Consider the following 18,682-nt stretch of genomic DNA (forward strand, 5'->3'; position numbering starts at 1 on the left):
GTTGTGGGGGAGGCAGATGACTTATGAACAAAGCTATGAAAGCATTGCTTGTTATATTTCCTTCAGCTAGACTAACTGAATAAGATTGCTGCTCACCCAAGGTCTGAATTGAGAAATCTACTAAAGAGTGAGTATTACAACAGCACGCTTCGTAGTCCTTGTTTTTCTTAGGGTTGGTCAGAAATACCAAACTGGTCTTGACCATCAGTGGCAAAGACTCATTTTTACATTCGCACAAATGAACATTTTAGAACGACTCATTACAACTTGTTATTATTGTTCCTTAACAGAAATAAACAGGAAAACCTGGATCATATGCAAAGGCGGCTCATTAAAAGCACAGAGCCCTGTGTGCCAAGAGAACTGTATCAGTTTGTCTCAGTTGAATACAAGGCCCAGGTTTGGTGAGACGAATGCATGAGAAGGAGATCAGTTATGAAAACAGTTATTTTTATCAGGTTTGCCTAGAAACCAAAGTAGATGATGAGTATGGCCAAAAAAAAAAAAAAAAAAAGACAAAATAGTCATTAATTTTGAATTACTGGAAGATGGTTCACAAAAATAATATTCTGTACTTTTAATAAGATACCTTTGGCTGACTACAGAAGGCCATTACTAAGGAAAATAAATAATTTCATCAGCAGAACTCTACAGGACTTTCAGTCCCAGCTTTTCAGTAATACCCATACAGCTTCAAGCTGTGAGGTACAGAAGTCCCACCTCGCCCTGCTCAGTCTTTGGGAGTTGAAAATGCACAAATATCAAGGTCATCATTTGCTTGCTTTCTTTGCCACCTCCATTTCACCAGATACATCACATGAACAAAGCTCCTGATCAGAACAGAAGTTGTGAAGATGATGGATCCTAACCTCATGATTTTACAGAAAGCATATCACAGGAGTGCAGGAACAAAAATACAGAAACCAAAAGTTACTTTGCACTCTGCTTTAAAGGAGTCAAAAAAAGATTTTTCAAACACTTTCTAGGAATTTCAGAATGTACCCTAGCAGTACATCAGAAAACTATATTAACCAAACAAAACAACGCAGAAGCCTGCAAGTAGTGCAGAAGTTCAAATTTCTACAATTACTATTCACAAAAACTATTTATTTAAAATCAAGGCAAGTCAAAAGGGGGAAAAAAAAAAAAAAAAGATACACCTTCCAAATCCTGAAAGGAGTTGGGGACACCACCAAGGTACTGGATTAGATGGTTCACTAGGGCACAGTTCAGTATTTGAACCATTGTTCTTAGGCACTATTTGCCTAGTAGCTCAGGAGGTAAAACTGAACAGCTTTCACCCTGGGCAACAGGAAAATGACATTGTCAACCATGCAAATGTCGATTTTAGCCTGCTCCCTGCTAGTGCTTGTTCAAATCTCAAAAGTCACCACATATTTTGAAAACATTAAGAAATTTTGCTACTACAAGAAGAGCAGAAATGTTGTCAATCAGATGAGTGATATACGGGTATGGCTTTGTAAAGAAATAACTCATGTAGTCATTTCCTGCTAACTTTTCGAGTCACCAAAAAAGTTCTAAGTGAAGATGCTTGTTTCACATTGCATAATCGTAGTTCAGTAATAGGACCACAAAACACAAAGTATGCATTTCAGAATTCATTATTAGGGTTCTGTATCAATGTATTGAAAAACTATCTTAGTCACATACTAGTCTTTTTAAGAAGAAGTAGCTGTTATATTTAAAGACATAGAAGTTGACGTTATAGGACACTTCCCCTAAGTTTGTGCATTATTCTATTTGCTTTTCTTTCAGTAAGATAGCATTTAAGATGGAATAATATAGAGTAAGATGTGGCACCACTAAACACACTGGGCATATGCACTACCTCAGTAAACCAAGGCTAGCTCAAACAACACCAGTCTTGCCTCTGAGATCAGTAACCGATATGCAAAATAAGCATCTTTGAGAAGGCCAAGACCATATCATAGACCACTCATTACCCAGCACATGCAAGCTGGGCAGTGACCTTCTATAGTCAAGATGCAAGTTATAAAACAAAATGTTTCAGCATCCTCAGCAAAATCATTACATTATTTTCAGCAGCTGGGTCCTGTCTCTTTGTGCTGAAATAGAAATCACAGAAAATATTCATTAAATGCAGGTGTGTGCAGTAATTCAGAAGTGTTTTCATTTCAGAGATTCAGCTCCTGAGAACAGAAAGTACAGATAGATATTTACTGTTAAAAGTTTAAATTAAACCAGTTTCAACAGGACACTGAGAACTCTGTGTCTACATCTACATTTGAGCTATGACTGGAAAGGCCAAACTTACCAACCCAACATGCTATATACCAAGATTTCCACACAGCAGGAAGCCAGGAGACTTGCCAAGGAAATGGAGAGCACTTGGAAGGACTCAAGGAGGACAAATGGCAGTGACACCCTAGGGTTAAGGTGTGAATGCAGCTAGGTCCAGATCTCAACAGCTTGCAAGTCACAATTTGGCTTCTTTGGGGTTTGTCTTGGGTGATTTTTTCTTTTTTTTTGGCTTGCACCAGGGGAAAAGTTTTGAACAGAAGTTGAAATGCCAGACTTGAGTGATTCCAAAAGGCTTGACTTAGAGAATATGATAAATTCCCCATTTACTGCACACTGGGACCTATTAAAATGTTTTACACTGCAAATCATGCTCAAGTACTATGTGTTTCTCAAAATTTTATCTAAGCTGTATAGATTAACTCAACATTTTCTTATTTTTGTGAACTGAAGTCAGTCCTCTAATGTAATTGAAATATTTCCTACCGAAAGTATTCTCTAAGTCTCAAATTTGGGAGACTCCCCAAAAACAAGAGTCTGAATTCTCAAGACACCAGGATCCAAGCAAGCCAGGTGGGCTACCAAAACTAATGAACTATGGGAGGCTTCCCTTCTTCCTATAGCTATTGCTCTGGACAATCCATGCCTGTGCTGCCTTCGTATTCACTCTACCACTTTCCTCTTGCTCCCTTCTTTTGCTTCCTCTTTCACTAAAAAGCCCAGCAATCCCTTAAGGATTCCAGAGAATAAAATGACTAAGCCTAATATGCTTTCTGCTCAAGGAGTTTGTGTTATACTCATTCATCCCAGCATGCAACGGGCTTCCCCTAGTTAGACTATGAACTAAGGAGGCACTCCTATTACTCTAGGTTTGTGCAGGTCCTTGTGTACTTGTAGCACAAATTTCAACCTTTTAGTATTATTGTTGTAAATCCCAATTCAACTATCAGTAATTTAAATCTTAGTTGTAAAAAATAAAACTGTCAGATTTCTGAGTTGTTGGGAAAGTTTTGACTGTGATACTTTCATAGCTTACAGAGAGTTTTCATTAGGCTGGGGCCAATATTTTTTAAGAGTTCTGCCAAAAGTAATTCCAGTTCTTTCAGAACTGGTTCAATGCTCTGTGGGCTTCAAATGCCATTTGTGTCACAGCTTTAGCTCCAGAGCCTACCTGGCTACAAGCTGATTGTGGTAGTTTTTACTCAGCACCAAGGATCAAGGGCTTAAATTGAAGCAGTTGTCTTGTAACACTAAAAGCACTAAAATATTTCATTTTTGCAAAATCAGCAAAGTTAACAAGCTTTCTGGTTACTTTGACAAAGCCCTCTATTCCAATAACAGTAAAATTATTTTCCTAATAACTGGGGTATCAGAATTAAAACATTTTCACAAGCTTCCTTTGGAACAGGAATAATAATAGTCTTCAATAATCTGAAGCCTGCTATTATTATGGACAGTGTACATGAACAAATTAATTTGGATTTACCAAACAGAGCAACAGTCACGCATGTTAATTATTTAGCTTATATAGAAAGTGGCATAGAACTCTAAAGAGATCTGGCCTATAACAATTATTTACCCAAATCACTTGTCTGAGTTGTATTTCAGTATCTTGAACTGCAAATGTTAAATGTTAACTGCAAAAATTTGTTTTAGCGACATCATTTTTCCTTCTCCATGAAGTACTTGCAACACTTACACAATTTTTGTTTGAGCTTTCCAGATGTGAAAAAAAAAAGGGAAAAAAATACAGAGAAGAGTCAAATAATCTATTTTCCTTGGATTTGGCTATTTCTGATACGAGATCAGATTACAGATGGTGATCTCTCATACCTGATGCTTACCATTTTTTTCATAAATTCCAGTACACATTTAATTAAGCCAACTGTTAGTAATAATGTATGGCTGAATGAATGTAGAATCTGTAAGTTAAACTTTTTCTCAACAGTTCCCTTCTAAGGTAACCGCTTTGTGTGCCAGTTTATTTTCAGCAGTTTGCCATGGATTGTCTAATAACAGGTGGACATGATTCCCATGATTTCCAAGAAAAGTTCATTATTAGGAAATTCAAGTTACAGCCAATCATCTGTAAAAAAAGCCATATACTTCCAGCCAACCTGTTAACAGAAACTACATCAAAACACTACTAGCAGCAAAACTCTGCTATTTGATCTCATGTATAATTAAAAGCAGTCCAGGGGAATACTCAAAGCTTAAAATGAGTGTGGGAACTCAAACAAGAAGCTGAGAAGCAGCAAAAATGCAGTAATCTTGTATACATGCACTAGCAGATATGCATATATAGTAGGAGAACAAATCTACTCTTAAAGGTCTGTCATCAAATTAAAGGGGGGTTACAGTAACATCATGCAGATCTAACAAAATCATTCTGTGCTGGATTCCAAAATAAAACAGTTTTCAAATACAATTTAAGATAGCATTTTAAAATGCCCGTTAAAAAAAAAATTATAATTTTGCAATCAAACAAGACAGTATTAAGTCAGGTATTTTGAAAAAGTTTAACAAGCACAAATAATTTTAGATTCCCTTGGTAGTCTCAGCTCTCCACTCTGCAGAAGGCAGCTCTACACGGTTAACTACTATTGTGTCCTTTAAGACTTGAAAATCTTTTAACACATAAACCCCACCTCCCTAAGCCAATGAATGCACCCCCAACATTAACAATGCCTCAACCCACATGAAATAGGAATTCTCCCACATCTCATTTTTATGTCCTATTACCAATTAAAAAAAAAAAAAAGGTGCTGGAGGTTGATATATCTGCACATGATTCTTACATCTGCTTCCTCATTCCTCTGATCCATTTCCACAGGGCATGGGCCATAATTAATCTAAAAGGCCTCCAACAGATCATTCTAAGACGTTGCAATAGCTCCATTAACTGCAAGGCACTCCACAGTGAATACCTCCTTCTCATGGAAATACCTGACTAGCAGTAGTAGTTGATACTCCTTACGCTTCTGAGAGAGATGTGGCTCCTACTGACACCCTGGAAGCACCCATTTGGAAGAAAAAAAAAATCTATGAAACCCACTGCTGTGCTTGATTACACAGGCTTCACTTTTCTTTGCAAAAGCTGCATTGAGTTTAGTAATGTGACATAGCCTTTCCATGGCAGCTGGCAGGTGAAGAGTTAGAGCTGTGCCTGCAAGCACAAGAAAGCTTCTGGTGCTCATCCACCAGAACTGGGAAAATCACCTGGAGTTCTTGGTGAAAGGGTTTGCTCTGAAACCACGTTTCAATCTCAGGATAATTTTATCAGAAGACTTCTAACCTCTCCCATCAGAAGCAGGCTGTTGGCTTCCTACTCAGCAATGTCCTATCAGTAAGTGCCTCCACTCCTCTCCGCTTCGTTGGAAAGCTTGGAGGAGCTGTTAGTCCCATGACATGGAACAGTACATGTCCCCAGCAAACACCGGGACCAAGGAAAAAGGCCAGGTCTTTGCCACACAGTAGAAAGCCTCATAAAAAATTCAGGGACATGCTCTGGACACCAACCAGCTATTTCAGCTCTGGTTTATTCTTTCTTTCATTCAATGGCCTGTTCCAGAACATGAGCCTGGCTCCATAGGCAGGACCTAAGCATGGACAGCATCAACCCTCTCAGGCTTTGGGAGGAATATAGAGACACTGATCAAGTGTTTAGGGATGGGTTTTGGAAGGACATGGAAAACATTCCTTCTTCACCTTGGTCTTTACTGGTAAGATTTGCCTTCAGGAGTCTCAGGTTGCCAAGACCAGTTGGAAAGTCTGGATCAAGAAAAATGTACCCTTAGTGGAGGAGTATCAATATCTAAATATATTGAAAAAAAACCCACAAGTCTATCAGACCTGATGGGATGCACCCAGGAGTGTTGAGCAAGCTGGCTGACGTCATCGTAAGGCCAATCTCAATTACCTTTGAAAAGTCATGGTGACTGAGAGAAGTTCCTGAGAACAGGAAGACAGCAAACGTCCATCCTATCTTTGAGAAGGGCAAGGATCCAAGAAACTCCAGATCAGTAAGCCTCACCTCTATCCCTGGGAAGTTGATGGCATCCTCCTGGATACCACTTACAAACATATTAAGGACAAGAAGATAACTGGGAATAGTCAGCATTGATTTATGAAGAGGAAATCATGTCTGACCAATCTCATAGCCCTCTAAAATAAGATGACTAAGTTGGTGAATGGAAGTAGAGCAGTGGATGTTGTTTATCTTGACTTTAGTAAGGCTTCTGATGCTCTCATAACATCCTCAGACAAGCTAAAAATGCAAGATAAATAAATGGGCAGAGAGGTGAACTGAAAACTTGCTGAATGGCTGAGTTCAGAGGGCTGTGATCAGCCGTACAACGTCCAGATGTAGGCTAGTCACTTAGCAGTGTACACCTGGGTAAATACTGGGTACTGTGCCAATACTATTTAACATCCGGACAATAAGGCAGCGTGTACCCTCAGCATGTCTCCAGATGGAACAAAATCTGGAGGAAAGGTGCTACACCAGGTAGCTGTGCTGCCATTCAGAGGAGCCTGAACGAGCTAGAGAAATGGGACAATGGGAATGTCATCAAGTTCAGGGGAAAATGTCAAGTCCTACAGCTATTAAGGAATAACTCTAGGCACCAGTACAGGTTAGGGACCAGCCAGTGGGAAAGTAGCTTCGCAGAAAAGTATCCAGAGGTACTGGTGGACACCAAGTTGAACATGAGCCAGCAATGTGCCTTTATAGCAAATAAGGCCAACAGCAGTCCAGTGAGGTCCCCACTGACTGGAAAAGGAGAAATATAACCCCTATTTTCAAAAAGGGAAATAAGGAAAACCCAGGGAACTATAGGCCAGTCAGTTTCACCTGCGTGCCTGGCAAGATCGTGGAGCAGATTCTCCTGGAAACTGTGCTAAGGCACATGGAAAATAAGGAGATGATTGGTGACAGCCAACAAGGTTTCACAAAGGGCAAATCGTGCCTGACTAATTTGGTGGCCTTTCTGTGACAGGGTTACAGCGTTGGTGCATAAGGGAAAAGCAACAAATATCATCTACCTGGAATTATGCAAAGCATTTGACACTGTCCTGCATGACATTCTTGTCTCTAAACTGAAGAGACATGGACTTGACAGATGGACCACTCAGTGGATAAGGAATTGGCTGGATGGCCGCAGTCAAAGAGCTGTGGTCAATGGCTTGATATCCAAGTGGAGACAGATGATGAGTGGCGTTCCTCAGGAGTCAGTATTGGGCCCGGCCCTGTTTAATATCTTTGTTGGTGACATGGACAATGGAGCTGAGATGCTCAGCCTGGAAAATAAAAGGCTGAGGGGAATCTTACCAATGTGTATAAACACCTGATGGTATTGGGGGAAGCCAGACACTTCTCAGTCATGCCCAAGAAAGGAACTACGGGGATGCGAAATTGCATTTGAATGTAACAAAAATAATTTTTTTTTTTACTATGCGGGCAATTGAACACTGGAACTGGTTGCCCAGAGAGCTGGTGGCATCTCCAACTCGGAAAACGTTCCAGGTCCAACGGGGTGCAGTGCTGAGAAACCAACTCTATTTGACCATGCTCTGTGCAGGAGGATTAGGCAAGATGATCTCCAGAGATCCCTTCCAACCTCATCCTTTCTATGATTCCAAGAAATGATTTAAACAGAGCTCTCGAGCCATCTTTTACAGAAGGAAATAGTAAGAAGTAGTGATTGCATTTTCTAGGTTATTTTTGGGGTGTGGATGCAATCTCCTGTTAATTAATTCATAGGCTCAGCAGCTGCTGACAATTTCTCTATAACTATGTGTTTTATTTTAAGTTTAAAATGCCAAGATTCTTCAATAAGCAATTTTTAAATATATGTAGCATAAACAGAAATAAGTAACATGCGATTTAAAAATAGATTTGGCTTCTTTACATCAATCCTCCTCCTTCCTTGTATGTAATCACAACTAAAGATGTCTGCCTAGAAAAGATTACATCACCTTTGTAGATAAAGTGACTGTTCAAAAAGGGAAGCTTCCAGCATAAATTATTTGTAGTATGAATGTCTTGAATCACTTCAAGCCTAACGAAAAGTACCTTCAGGAAACTCATTTGCATTCACTAGGAGCGAACATGTACTGTTTGAAGCTCAGGTTTTCTTTTATGCCTGTATAAGGCATCATGTTTCTGACAACGCAGTTTCAGAACAAAACAGATCTTGCTCTTTATCAACAGGATAGTTCTTCCATTTGCCACTCTGATGGTATTTCAGACTGTATGTTGCAAAGCCATGTGCAAGCAGATTACAATCTGACTCTTGCACATTAATATCCAAATGAGGTGACCAGACCTGTACAACTGTGGCTGATCTCTAGCATTATTTATTTCAACAGTAAGGAAAAATATGATGGCCAGTGGAGGTCCACCAGGACAGAGGGGGTTCTCCTTGAAAAGCTGACCTATGAAAGTGGTTTGAGGCTGGCAAATCAGTTTCAAATCATAACAAGAGTATCACTAGCTCAGAGATATCAGGTGAAAACTACCATACTAACCTTACATTAAATATTGAGATCAGATATTCAGAAAGGCATTCAGATCTGTTTCAAGTCTGTGCCTGCCCTCCTATTTGTTTCCTGGAGGGCAGGAAGGACAGGCAGTTAGGCCAGCAGTCCAGCTGCTTTTGAGGGACATTTGGGGCTGCATGCAATCAAGATAACTTAAGATAGTTTAAGGTGGCTGAACTTTCTGAATTGGGAACAGGGTGTCACTGGATTCTCCCCTAAAGAAGGGAGACAGGACTTCCAGGGGCAATTCAGAAAAACCAGTAAGATCCCTCTTTGATAGTGGCTATTAATACTGACTATACAAAGCAAACTAAAGCAAATATACTTCTAGTCTACACACTTTAGATAGAAGTATAAAACTGGAAAAGATGATTGTGGGCCTTGAAATTATTAAATCTGCAACATTTAGTTGATTACAGCAGAATGTAATCTGTATTTTTCTTATATGCAAGGAGCATATAAGAAAAATATTACTAAAACAAAGTAACTGTTTTCATAACTGAGCATTGTCTTAGCACACAATTTGTTCCAAGTAAAAACACAACACTGTTACATTAAAGACATCTTGGTATCCTGTACGACATTATTTGCAGTCTGTGAAAGAGCGAGGAATATTTGAAAACTTGTTCTTTTGACGTTTTTCTGGAAACAGATGAACAATCAGGACACTGCTTTTCACACAGTATCCCTCTTGTACGCTGTGGCAATATCTGCTCAAATAGAGAAGAATGAAAACAATTACATTTCTCACCTCCCAAATGGACCAGATAATACAGAATTCAGATCAGTCTGTGTTTTTCATTAAACAGGACATGTTTACAAGTCAGATGAAAGCAATACTTGCTCAAATGACCTCCTTTCCTCTGTTCGGAAGATTTATTGAAGGCAATATAGAACAGCAACAGTAGTCAATCACAGGTGGCAGAATGCCCTTTTATTAGGCATACTGAAGCCAATTAATCTAAGTGAGCTTTCTCCCTTTACCTCCTGGAGGCATGTACGGTTAGAATGCATTTAAAAATTCTGCAGCGATAAATGAAGGGGCTGAAGCTATTCATTTGAACTTTGAGAAATTATTTACAGGCACTTGAGATGCTAAGTATTAACATTCTACATACTCTGCCGCACACTGTAATTTGACTAGATCTAAGACTTAAAAAACAAAAATATAAAGCAAGGCTTTATGGTACTGCCATCCTCAGGGGTAGCAGAAAGAGAAAGGAATGCCTGAGAAAGGAGGTAAAAGCAGTAGGAACACTGAAACATGCCATAACACTGAGACAGAACACTGAGTTAATCAGAAGTCTTCAAATCGGGTTGCAGGGGAAGGTGGGCTACTGAACCAGTCACACATGTACAGCACAGAAGTAATCAACTATGGGAACTTATTTCTAGATGTCAGATTATCTGCCATTTACAGGAGATACCAAAGGCCATTTGAGGTGAAAAGCAAGTCTATAATAACCTTATTAATTATGAAACATCAAAACCCAAGATGTCTTAATTTCATGTTCTCATTTTTGCAGTCCATGTGCTTCTAATTAGAACTGCTGCAACTCATTCTCTTGGGAGGCATATAAGAAAAGTGAGTAACTTTTTAGTAGCAGCTTCCTCTTACTGGGAACACACTTAAATAATCCTTTATTCTTGGAACACCTCAAACACCCTCCTTAGATTACCTTTGTTGTAAATTCAATTATAATCTTACCAGTTTCACAGCTGGGCCCAGTGAAGCCTTGTGGGCAGGCACAGACATTGGAAGCAATACAGGCTCCTCCGTTCCTGCACCCATCTTTGCAAAAGGCTGGAAAAGGCAAAAATCACAATATATGGGTAACAGAACTACACTCAGCAACCACGCAGGTGGCTACAGGCCGCTGGCAGGCTGGCACAAAATGCAATCCCTGCGGCTTGGAGCGCAGAGGATACCTTCTCCTAAGGATAGAGGTCACGAAGAGATGGTTTATGGCCCCCCTGCTTCACTGGCCAGATGGGCTGACAAGCTACAGAAGGAGTTTAGAGTAAATCATCTGAAGACAACAGCTCATATATACGCTCCTTTGCGTGCACTGGGAAGCAGTGAAAGGCAGCATCTTCTCAGGGCAGCGCTCGTCTTCTCTGCTGCCCAAATAAAGGCCTGGGCGTAACAGGCACGACTGTCTAACAACACTAAATTGTCTGGCTACCTTATTCCTTGACTAAGGGATTAGAGTGAAACAATAAAAACAGCAATGTTGTCGCAAGGGATTCTGAAGAACTTAAAAACTTTTACCATTTACAGTTTGAAGTCAGTCCCTGGATTTGCTCTTTGTCACGACGCAATCCAAGAAGCCGTGCTCACCTATTTAGGTGCAGCATGGCCCAGATACAGGTGTGAATATGTCTATGCATTAAAGTGTTCCTTCTGCGGACACAGAAATGCAACCAGCTCTGACAGAAAACACAGCAGTTGTTAATTGCTCTGACTGTATCCACAATATGGAATGAGCAATACTCTGGTCACAAGAAACCACAGAAAAAACTGTAGGTGAAACTAGGCAGATGGAGGTTATCACCGATGTAGAGAATTGCTCCGGGGCACTGGTCTAGCCCTGTGCTTGTAACCAGTCCCCAGAGGTGCCAGGCTTTGGTTTGCAGCTGCTCTGTGTACCAGCACCACTGAGGGGGTCTTAAGGCTCATCTGAGAGAGAACATCAGTGTTACTGACTCGAGCTTCCCAGCTCTGAGGTTACAGGCACCAGCCTCGTGACGTGAGACCCCTGGCACCGGGTGAGACATCTGAGGTTCCTGATGCGGGACGACGCAGTGCATGGGAGCACGGCTTGCGGCACAGTGAGTGAAAAGCTGCCAAAGCCATGGGGACAAGAGGCACATCCAGGTGTCTCTGAAGGTTGCTGGCATCCAAGCCAGGGCTGCAGAGAAATACATTTCTCAAATCATGATGCACAAACTCAGGCCTTCTCCTGCATACTGTCTTTTCAGTATTGAAAAAGGAGGGAGGCAAGGATGCCCTTTTCTTTGACAGTGGGGCCAGGTGCCCTCTGAAATGTCAGACCTACAGTCAGAGTTCTCACCCAGGCAACAGAAGAGCCGAACGCTGTGCTCTAGGGTTATGCACCTTCTCCTTGACCCAAAGAAATCTCAATTACCTTTCTGTAAACTGACACACCTCCAGCAGAAGGACTGGGGAATACTCCCAAGCACAGCACAGGAGTGAGCTGCACAGATAGGAGTGGCTCTGGGAGCGGCTCCTCAGGCTAAGACTTTTTTCCATTCCCCAGAGGAGGGAACACAGCATAAAAGGGCGTGTTTGCTGACATCTCCCCCTCTACCCATGTGTTTGACTGGAAGCAGACTAGGCTGCTGTGCTTTATGAAGAGCTTGTTTATGTCAGGAATATTTAGAAAAATCATACTGTGAAGGATAACTAGTGCTAAGATCTTAATCAGGCCTAGAAATTAAAGAAATTCTAGGTTGCTGACAGATCAAGAGGACTGAGGCACAATTTCAAGGAACGCTGGGCATGCTATTGCTGCAGCGAGACCACTTCTCACATCTGAGCCACTTCCCCTACAGCTACACTACTGTTGTTTTCAAGAATCCTCTAAATCCTATGCTCAGAGCCTGAGGACTTCCAAGGATTTCGGCCCAAGTATTAAGTATCACCTCCTCTGATATGAAATGCAGCAGAAATAAAAGCAGCTTTGTATCCCTAGGAAAGCATCTTTTTAAGACCAGTAATATAACTTCTAATGTTTACCAGCGAACGAGAATGTTAGAAAACAAGGCACCAACTCGTGTGTAGCAAAGGTTTTGTGCACGCATGTCTGCTGCTTTTCTCATTTCCAATAAAAAGACACAGTATACCAAACAACTTTCAGTTCATCCAAGCAAAATAGTAAGTGATTGACCGTGGACAATGTAGACCTGACAATGTTTTCACAGCTGTAACTTCGTTGGTAACCGTGCCTTCCTTGAATGCTGTAGCATGTATAAAAACTGTTAACTTGAGACAGAAATGAAACATAATTACACCAAATTTTAAAGCATACTAACTTAGGTATGCATCATCCTCAAATTACTGTGAACTCTGCCAAATGCAAAGTCAGTCTATATCTGCCTACGAAGATGCTCTTATAGATGCAGGACCTAAATCCTATCCTAGCATTTTGTCTATCGTCTTCAAGGTACGCAAACAGATTTGCATCAGCTATGACAAAGCATCTCATCCAGTTCAAAGCCTGACACACTCCTGAGGTTTTCAGCAGCTTACCTTTGCAGATGGTACCATTTCCCGTGTAACCTGGCTTGCAGACACAGTTGTGCCCACCCACGGTGTTGAAACAGAGCGCGTTTTCATCACAGTTGTGCTGGTTCGTTATACATTCATCATGCTCTGAAAAGTGAAGCAAGAATAGGATAGTCCCAAAGTTTTAAAACACAACAAAATAAAAGCTTTGAATAGGTTTCGACATTAAAAGAGACAAACACAGCAGTGGCTACTGACAATAGGGCTGTACGAACACGTAACCATGGGATAGCCAGTGTATGTATTTTTAGCACATACTAGTATGTGATAACTGTGCTGCAGTATAACTCCAGTTTCATCAGCAGGGAGCCATCATCATTATACTTTCCATGTGGGCTACAGTGTTCTTGTGAACATTTGCCAAAGAGCCAGCTAACATACTGAAAATCCATATGCTAGTCCTACTGTATAATTTATTCATGCAGGTTTATCTTCTACGGGATTCATAGGGTTTCCTTCAGAAAGCTGACTAATGGTGTGAGTCACACGCTCCAAACTGCAAAAGATACGGTTAGCAGAAGGCAGGACTTCAAAACGTAGCCCATGTTTTCCTTCCCTTCGGTGTGTATGCAGCACTTTATTTAGGTGAAATAAGTAACCCAAAACACAAAGGTCTGCCTGCTGTTCAAGGGGTTTCTGGCACAGTGTGTCCTAGCACCACAGTGCAATGATGGGACTCCTCAGGGTGGTGACTAGACTTCAATGTACTGGGAAATACACCTTTTGGGAATCAATGAAAAGTCATGACAATACGATTTTAACTTGCAATGCACTGTTTAATCTGAAACAAACAAAAAAAAAGTATAGTATAAAGTATTTAGGTTACTGAACATCTTGTTGTTTTAGTTTGTGGTTTTTAAGAAATGGAAAATGCAAATTCAAAATAAGATACTCTGAACTGTCATTTCAAAATGCCACATGAGATGCTCTGGTATTTTCAAAATGCAATATCTTAGTCTGTAGGCATCCAAATTAAATGTTTCCATCTTCTGGAAATATTCCTTAAATTTTCTTTGAGTCAACAGTATTCATCTATCCATAAATAATTTCAGATCTCTGAATTTTTAATTTCAGGAAAACTGACTGTTTGGGGAACACAAAGGCACCTGATTCCAATTAGCACACATGGACTAACCTACATGTGACGTTTTCATAGCCATCATTCTGCCTAGATTTTAGCAAATTTCACTAGTGCAGCTTATGCCAGTTCTGGCTATCTGACACAAGTCTTAAATCTGGAATCAGATGCTCTTTCTTCCCCAGTTTTGGGTATGTCACACTGCTCTGAATCTTCCCTTTTATAAATAAAGAGCTGAAGTCTGCACACACCCCACAGAGTTGTCAGGAAAATTAATTTCTTAACATTTGCAAATCACTATGGAAATGTTCAGGTTGCTATTTCAATACTGCCCATAAACTGTAGGAGTATAAAACTGGCAGAATGGCACATCTCTAATTGATCACTAGATGTAAATTGTCCTCTAGTCATGGCAAGTACCTGCTGTTTAAAAGGGGGAAAGAATTCACCACAACGTAACTAATCAATTTTAAACATGACATAGGTTTAGGTTTTATTTTTTTGTGGGTTTGCTGTTGTTGTCTATTTATTCGTCTTTTAGTAACAGTAACCTAATACGCCTCTTCTAAACAAGGACTTATGTGTCTCATATCACCAACAATGCTCTTACCAATCCTCAGTACCGAGGCATCGGCACTTACTGGGCTGAGTCGCTCGCTGGATGCAGCAGAGCACGGGCTGGAGGCCTCTGCCCTGAAGCACAAGATTTAATTACTTCGCTCTCAGCATGAATAACTAGAATTGTTATTGTTCACTAAATGATCCAGCCCCTCTAAAATCCAGTTACAATATTTGACTCCGACCTCCTAACATAGTGAAATCTCTCATGCTGGCTGATACAGTATTTATGCTAAAACAGTCCATAAAATAAAGAAAAATAAAAGTCATAACCATGCAAATTCAGTAAAAACTGTTATCTGTACTGCAATAATATTCTAACTTTCTTAGTTTGTGTTAATATTATTATATTATTTAAATATTATATGCCATTTAAGTATTAAATATATATTATTTTCTCATTTTTTAAGGTTCTATATAACATACAACATGAAAATAAGTACGGAAGTGTGAGAAACATTATGCACCCAGCAGGCCAAAATATCTCACAAAGCCATTATTTTGGTATCTCAGGTATTCGGGCCCCTCACTACAAGAAAGACATTAAGGTGCTGGAGCATGCCCAGAGAAGGGCCACGAAGCTGGTGAAGGGTCTGGAGACAAGTCTTATGAGGAGCAGTTGAGGGAACTGGGGTTGTTTAGCCTGGAGAAAAGAAGGCTGAGGGAAGACCTCTTTGCTCTCTACAACTACCTGAAAGGAGGTTGTAGTGAGGTGGGTGTTGGTCTCTTCTCCCAAATAACTAGTGATAGGATGAGACAAAATGGCCTTAAGTTGCACCACAGGAAGTTTAGATTGGCTACTAGGAAAAACTTATTCACTGAAAGAGTTAGCAAGCATTGGAAGAGGCTGCCCAGGGAAGTGGTGGAGTGACCATCCCTGAAGGTATCTAAAAGATGTGTAGATGTAGTGCTTAGGGACGTGGTGGTGGATTTGGCAGTGTTAGGCTTATAGTTGGACTCAATGATCTTAAAGCTCTTTTCCAAGCTAAATGATTCAATGATTCTATACAACAATACATCACACAGGTAAACTCAGCTCAAATCACTGAATTTGATAAATGAAATATCATCCTTAGTGAGGAAGTACAGCCATCCAAAAGCATCCCTGGCACATATGGCAGCTCTTTACTCTGGGTAAGAGGATATTCGAGGAAAGCAGGTCATCACAGACTGTCACACTAAGAGGACCGGCTCTAAGAACACGGCTGGAACAGCTCTGAAAGTCCATCAAGGCACCCACAGGCAGGGCAAGTGCTCTGGGATGTACACCAAGCAATCTTGCTATTGGTATTCCAGTGCAACAAGGTATTAACCACATTTATAACACCTTGCAGTACCGAGACCTTGAAAACCATTTGCATGGATATGTGTCCTTCATATAAAAAGATGACTGTCACACTTGAGTGTGCCTTCCTAATATTTACTCTCTGGGCTAAGAAAAACTATTGAGTCTTTTAAGACTGAATTTTCTTAAAGCGTACAGTATCAAGAAAGTTAACTTTCTGTTGGCTATGTAAGGGAGCTTGGATTCAAAGATAATACGCTTGGTTTTCTATTCTACTTTAATACTTCAGTGTTTCTTATCCTTCTATAAGAAAGTTAATGGAGGATGCTTGCTAACATTTCAGGAGGAGGGTCAAGCACATAACCCAAACTGTATCAGAATAGTGAGAACTTCTGCTTCTGTGGTTATCTGCTCAAACCTCAGGTCTATTTTTATTTAAATCAAATATTAGCAGCTCATGAAAAATTCATGGGTCTGATAAATGATTCTTGGATTGAAGTTTACACATCATTTGTAGGAGGGAAATGTCTCAGAGTAAAAGGAAATTTTGTGATTCAATTAAAGAAGCGGAGATTTTAAAATTATAGGAATGGGAAAAATCAGCAGAAAATAATCAGGATGTTTTACATTCCATCTAGATTGTTGCCCTGTACCATTTGAGCTTAGGTTCAATAACACAGTTAAAAACATTTAAACATAGTAATTCTACATATTCCTTCTTAGAGAGGCACTTTAAAGAGCAGTCAGCCTACACTGCAGGACGTGCTCTTTTACAGACTGACTAGAAATGTTAAACTACACTGGAACAAATCCTGTACATAAAATATCTTACTACATTCACTTTTCCAACACATGGCACACTATCCATACCAATTTTAAAAGACCATCAGAAACAGCTTCTTCCAAAATTCTCTGTTAATAACAAGGCAGACTGTCCAGCTTTATTAAAGATAGAAATATTTATTTGTAATAAAAAGGGTGGTGCTCTGTTGATAACACTTCCTTAATTCATGCTTATCACTTTGGTTTCTTCTTTTAATCAAACACTTGGAAAGTTCCCTTAAATAAAGGAGCACATTGGGTTCAGCAATCTTAAATATCAAACCAGGAACTGTAGCAGCAGACAGGACTGTGCGTTACAAAGAACCAAAAAAGCAATTTATAAAAGAATCTTTTAAAGAGAACCATTAATATGGTTTTTAAATTAAAAAAAAAACCAGTATAGAAACATTATTTGCATTATTTAGAATCTTCAGTACTGCCCAAATAGATTTCTGATGCTGCAAGAAGCAACACTGAGGCCATTTATTTTAAGCATCTTTACAAATTGTGTGACACATTTAGCAAAAGTCCTGTACTTATTTCACTGCACATCGTAATGATGATGGGAACAAGCCAGGTACAACAGTATTACAGAGGCAAGGAAACAAAAATGATTTTTGCAAAGAGATTTTAATGATTAACACATCTGAATTTGCATAAACACTCTGTAAAAAACAAATGCCCTGGTTTCAATGATCACTTCTAAAGCTTTATTATCTAATATATCTAAATTCCATTTTGCACTGTTCAGGACTCTATGCTCAACAGTGTTAAAATTCATAAAATCTCTGTTCTGATTAAGAATCAACCAAAGCTTAAATACAGTATTTATAGTGACTAAACTATCTCTGGAATTAGCTCTTTCTAGATAGAAAAAAAAATTTCAACTCTAAACTCTGCTATTGCTCCACAGTAATAATAATAGCTACAGTAAGTGTGTACGAATGTTCCATTAAATAGTCCTTATGACACAGATGACTTAGAGCTGCTAAAAGTTATGTGATGAGGCAATTAATTCACTTATGTGCATTTAGGTGTGCGGCAAATAGATTATATACACACACAAAAATACATATACACTTATGCCACACATACATATACACATATGCTTACAGTAAAGTTGATGTACTTTATTTTAATTTGCTTCATTTTGAAATACTACTCTAGAATATTCCATATGGTTTGCTTGACAAAAATGTTGTTACTTCAGGATACTAGAGTGAAGTACTGCATCTTGGTACTTCACCTAGTACATCCCAGAGACTGCTGGCATAAAACAATCAAGATCCACCAATTCCTGTGATGTATGACAATGCAATGACAGCTGGGGGATCGGTCTTACCAAGTTTACTATCTGTGCAGAGATTCTTGCCGATCTTAGCAAAATTTAATATAGTGCCTACAAGGCATGTCAGCTACTCCTCCTCTTATTTTCCTAGCACCATGCAACATCAGTCCTATCCTTCCTACTGTGTATTTCTTGCTTTAAAAAAAAATAAAAATCTGTAGAGCATTTCCTACTTGTGTACGGCAAGCCTTCCCAATATTTGCCTCACACATCCAAATTCTGCAAATGCCTAACAAAAAAAAAAAAACAAAACCAATAAACACAATCCAGTCCAGCAGCAAAAAGGAATGATGACTGAATTGCATCACTTACTTATGGGTAAAGAATATTATGCTGGCAGTTTTCCTGAACCATCCATTACTAACATTGGAAAATAAGAGCTGAGATGACGCTTAAGGCACA

At 39.7% G+C, this 18,682-nt stretch overlaps 1 protein-coding gene across 1 annotated transcript in view; it reads right to left on the bottom strand.

The window, feature by feature from the left end:
- NELL2 (neural EGFL like 2) overlaps positions 1 to 18,682 on the bottom strand; it is a 153,923-nt gene that overhangs the window by 30,702 nt on the left and 104,539 nt on the right. Inside the window, exons 14-15 of the mRNA XM_086740018.1 lie at positions 13,094 to 13,216; positions 10,529 to 10,624 (exon numbers count right to left, since the gene is read on the bottom strand). Coding sequence (XP_086596144.1) covers positions 10,529 to 10,624; positions 13,094 to 13,216 — 219 coding nt within the window. The remainder of the gene's footprint in view (positions 1 to 10,528; positions 10,625 to 13,093; positions 13,217 to 18,682) is intronic.

Source organism: Chlamydotis macqueenii, chromosome 1 (genome assembly GCF_036417535.1).
Source record: "Chlamydotis macqueenii isolate bChlMac1 chromosome 1, bChlMac1.mat, whole genome shotgun sequence".
In the NCBI taxonomy this organism is placed as follows: domain Eukaryota; kingdom Metazoa; phylum Chordata; class Aves; order Otidiformes; family Otididae; genus Chlamydotis; species Chlamydotis macqueenii.